This window comes from Gadus chalcogrammus, unplaced genomic scaffold (assembly GCF_026213295.1).
Source record: "Gadus chalcogrammus isolate NIFS_2021 unplaced genomic scaffold, NIFS_Gcha_1.0 GACHA068, whole genome shotgun sequence".
In the NCBI taxonomy this organism is placed as follows: domain Eukaryota; kingdom Metazoa; phylum Chordata; class Actinopteri; order Gadiformes; family Gadidae; genus Gadus; species Gadus chalcogrammus.
This window is the reverse complement of record NW_026613503.1, coordinates 523,092-527,901: the sequence shown is the minus strand read 5'-3', so window position 1 is coordinate 527,901 and position 4,810 is coordinate 523,092. Positions and strand designations below refer to the sequence as shown.

The 4,810-nt window shown below is 47.4% G+C and overlaps 1 protein-coding gene across 1 annotated transcript; it reads right to left on the bottom strand.

Annotated features, from left to right (window-relative positions):
* Positions 1–448: 448 nt before the first annotated feature.
* Positions 449–2,736, bottom strand: LOC130378156 (uncharacterized). The gene is made up of 2 exons (XM_056585040.1): positions 1,327–2,736; positions 449–1,142 (listed from the first exon to the last, which is right to left on the bottom strand). Exons 1-2 carry the CDS (start codon positions 2,492–2,494, stop codon positions 1,126–1,128), a joined length of 1,185 nt encoding a protein of 394 aa, XP_056441015.1. The 5' UTR covers positions 2,495–2,736; the 3' UTR covers positions 449–1,125.
* Between the last annotated feature and the right edge of the window lie 2,074 nt (positions 2,737–4,810).

Below are 4,810 nucleotides of genomic sequence, written 5' to 3'. Positions count from 1 at the left end.
AAAAAGAGAAAAACAATAAACAAAATGGTTAATAACCGTAAGGAAGCGTGGTGTAGTCGGGGAAGACCCTGCGCTTGTTGTAAACCACCCTAAGCCGTTTAACTACAGTAGCGTTTTTAAGCAGAAACCTAGTCTTATCTCGCTGGATGGTATCTACAGTGGTGGTGATGTCGAGGGTTTGAGGCCTATGGCTGACAAAATCATCCAATAGACATTTCAGGGTCTGCTGGGTGACCACTTTAGCATTTGCTGCATTTAAAGTCACCCCTTTGCATTTGACGACAGACTTGTGGTGACGGGTGTGGTATGCATAGCTTTTAGGACCTGTTGAGACATATTCGCTAATGTAATCCTCCTGTTCGGTACCATACAGATCACCATCATTTATCTCGTCGGTCAAGTCGCCCAGATAAGGGCCTAAAGGGGGGACCCAATCACCCTCCTTAGAAACAAAAATGATGCTGTCTGTGTCGCAGTAGAGGACACGTTCCTGTAGTTTGTCTAGAAGATCGTAGAGCATGAGCCTGGCATGGGCGGTAGTCACAGCCCCCACAATCACGTTGACATCCCGCGCCCTCGCGAGACGTGCATCTACATGTTTCCATTGTACAAGGGCTACTTCATCAGAGATAAAGCAGAAGTGACTAATGTGATAGCTATCGCTAAACATGAGCTGAGTGAACCTTTCAGGGTCAGAAATTAGCTCACAAGTGGGTAGGTCTGGGCGTAGTGAAAAGCGACCCCACAGACTGTTTAGAATCAACTTGTTGCAATTACGCATGGCCTTGTTCACACACATGTTGTTGTGATCCAACTGTATACCCTCCTTTGCCAGATAGTTTTGCACATACTCTCGCTGTTTCTCCACAGTGTCCACTGTGCTGGGGTATCCTGAAGCCTCCTGTTTACGCTTGAGAAACGTTTTGACATACCCTTTAAACAGAGTCTCTGACCGTTTGGGGTAGTGCCACACCTCATGCATTTGGATTAACTCGTAACCCATTTCGACCGCTTTTTGTAGTTCAAAAGTCACCCAGGTGCCTGTCAGAGCCCGTTCATCGTTGCTGTGATGACACGCGTCTGTCTGATTGAGCTCAGTGGCACATGTACCACAGAGGGGGAACATCAGCTTTCCATGACACCTGTAGGGGAGCACAGGATGGTAAAGACCTCTGGGGGGCAACACGGTGCATTTGATGATGCCGAAATACCCATCCAAAGGACCAAAATTCCTGAAAATGATCTGGGGGTGCTCTACAGGATAAGGACAGCGAGCCTGTACTGTGGGGTAGAGAGAGGTAAAGTCATAGTAGCGTATTTTCTCACCGGGCTCGGCCTTGTGATACATTTTGATGGCGTTGGTGCGACCCCCATAGAGAGAGTCGCGAGGATCAATCCTAGGTTGTATCTTCAGAGTAGCCAAGAATGCCTGCACTGCAGCATTGGTCTTTTTCAGACGGTGCCACTCACACTCCCACATGACCACGACTCTTAAACCATGATCTCTTTTGAGAGCCTCGACTTTGAGGTGAAACTGCACCCACAATTCGCCATAGGTCTTCTTGAGGACAGGGTTCTGGTGGCCAGCGTTGTAGCACTGTTCACACCCATGATAAAAGCATCCTGCAAATTCATAGGCTGTGTTTATAGACGGTGCATGTCCGTCTAGGAAGAATGGTCCATATTTAGCCTCTCCATGGTTGAGAGCATGCCGAATCTCCATGTTATTGGAGTGGGATAGATATTCAAGCCACTGGATGGATGCGCATGAGAACGACTTTTGCTTTTTCTGATAGACACCCTCATAGGTCAGTGCCAGGACGTTTTTCTTCAAGAACGACTTTTTGAAGGTGGCCATGCACGCCGAAGCCAGAGTGGCATAGGACAAGGGGTCTATAGTGGCGCACTCTATGAAATTTTCCCTGTAGATCCCACACGCCTTGTATAGGATCCTCACATCGTTGACACAGTAGAGACGCAGCTGTTTCTGAAAGTCAAATTTTTTGTGTCGTACAGATCGGTACCAAATAGCGAAATCTGTCTTTTGATCGCTAGTCATGGAATCATATCCATAATATGAGATCTCAGGGTAGGCGCCGACATAAGACTCGTTGGCCCGTGTGTTGAATTTATGCGGAAAATTACCTTTTGCCATATCGTCAAAATCCAACGCCGCCGGGGCATTAGCCAAACGCATGGGCAAGAAGCTAAATGAGTCGACCCATCTCTGATGGTATGCGTCATCACGCATCAAAATGACTCTGCTACCCTTCATGACTAAAGTGGGTTTAATACCCTGCTTGGTCATGTAATCCAGGACGATATAGTTATCAAAGCCCGACGCGTTGTGTGCAACAAATGTATGCAACGAATACGCCCCTCTTCTGTAGCGTTTCACAAACTCGCTTACACAACCTAGACCTGTAGCATACCATTCTATGCCTTCAGACGTTGTAGCTGCCACACAGTTTGCTTCGTGACGACCATCATGCATGCGCGTTTCGAAATCATAGTATATGTATTTATTAGGCGGAGCGTCGTCATCAGAGTCATCCGATGGACCCTGGCGAACACCCCTGCGTTTCTTTTTCTTTTTCTTTTTGTATGGCTGGATATAGCAATCATGTATTCCATCATCGGGCCTCGGCTCCCCACAGTTACGACACTTTGCCTCGCTGCATACGTGACCATTATCGTCACCCTCCTCCTCATCCTCCTCCTCATCCGCCTCATCCCCCTCCCTCACCCCCTTCTTCTTCTTCTTCTCCGATATGATATACTGTCTACAACAACGATCGCAGTATTTGAGCTTTTCACAAGGTATCATGTTGTGTTTGGCCGAATGCCTCTTGTGTGTGTTGTAGCAGACCAGCGAGCGGCATATACGTCTACAGTCCTTGCACTTTATCGTGCGACCTGATAGTCTATCGCACACTGTCAGACACACATTGCAATGGATCGGGCATTTGTGTAATAGAATTCCCTCATGGGCCTTGTAGCAATATTCACACACATACCCCGTACCAAAGAATGCCGTTCTGTTCTCTATGCAATGATAGTGACTATCATGGAGGTATAGCCATACTGTTTTTGGATGTTGCCCCGTATGTGTCTGGAACATCTCCAGCTTCCTGAATGCATCATTATGATGAAATATCAGGATTTTAACATCTAGATGTCTCTCAAATTTGGAAACATCCGAGAAACCCACAGGGTGATCTGGGGCAAACCCCAGATCACTGTGTAATTTGCGAGCCGCCTCCAAATTAGTCTCTTTGGCCGCTGTGTCGCCCCCGGTTACCCCCTCATGCAGAAAATGTGTCATGCATAGTGAGAAGCACAAATTGTCGTGAGTATTACTCGGTGTGTAGAGACTTAGCTTCTTCTTGTGTATGATTTCATCATAGGGAATGTTTTTTAACTTCAAACGCCCCCCACCCCGTTTGTTGTGGACCCCTGTGACCACCAACTCTAGCACATCATCCGTCAGACCTGTGTCGTTGCTCTGTATGACTTGGCTAATATGCTCCATAAACAAATCCGCATTGTAATCGTCACCCGTTACGAGCACCGCCTGTACATCAGAGGCCAATGAAGGGCCTCTCAGCACCACGTTTAAGACACTACCATCGGCTGCACTTTGCGAGCAGCTTGTTACGACATCCGACAGCCTCTCCCTGATCAAATCAGGGACCTCCTGTAAATTTGCAAGGGATATACTTCTCAGATCAATGGACTGTCTAACCTCAAAGCCGTTAAACCGGGGAAATAATCTGGTATGCAACTCGTCATTATCTTCCCCCGTTACAGCAGGCATCTGTGTACCTTCATAAGCAGCACCATCCCCCCCACCGCTACCGTCACCGCTGTCATCATCGTCAACAACAACATCGCCATCATCGCCATCATCGCCACCACCATCACCACCACCCCCCACGCCACCATCACCACCACCACCACCACCACCACCACCACCGACCTGTATATTCGACTCTATAGGGACCCCTGCCACAGCCGGGGGTCCTGAAAACCCTCGCCAATCCCTTCATCACGTTGCGACCCATGCGATACATCGATCTGTGTGGATATGTATAGACTCTCTTGTGCACTATCCAACCACCCCCCGACAGCGTTAAGTACATCTCGCGTGTTTGCCCCCGCATACAACACACCCCTCGACTCTATAGGGACCCCTGCCGCAGCCGGGGGGTCCTGAAAACCCTCGCCAATCCCTTCATCACGTCGCGACCCATGCAATACATCGATCTGTGTGGATATGTATAGACTCTCTTGTGCACTATCCAACCACCCCCCTACAGCGTTAAGTACATCTCGCGTGTTTGCCCCCGCATACAACACAGCCCTTGTGTCTAAATCTCCTGGCGCCTCTAGCCCCACCACGTCATCTAGACATGGTTCGTTCGAAACATTTATCTGTGCTGTCTGATATAGAGCATTAGCCATACTACGCCCCCATGCATCAGCTGCAATTAACACCTGTCTAGTATGTCCTACGGCCGTATCGCCGGATGCATCATACCTCATTGCCATCTCTTCAAGTTCTAAATCCATAATGCTACCCCCACTATCAGATCTACGCCGTCTCTTGGGATTACCATCTATAGATTTGAATTTCCTTTTTCTAGGGCTAATGGCGTTATGCATAGTGTACGGCTATAGTTTTTTTTAATGCCGATAGATATAAAATAAATAAAATAAAATAAAATATATATATATAAAAATTATATTTAAAAAAAAACGTTAATTAGTCAGGTATTAAAAGAAAAAAAGTTTTATTACATGCAGTTTA

Coding starts and splice junctions, on each gene's coding strand:
- LOC130378156 (XM_056585040.1), bottom strand. CDS start 2,494: ATGCATGATGGTCGTCACGAAGCAAACTGTGTGGCAGCTACAACGTCT.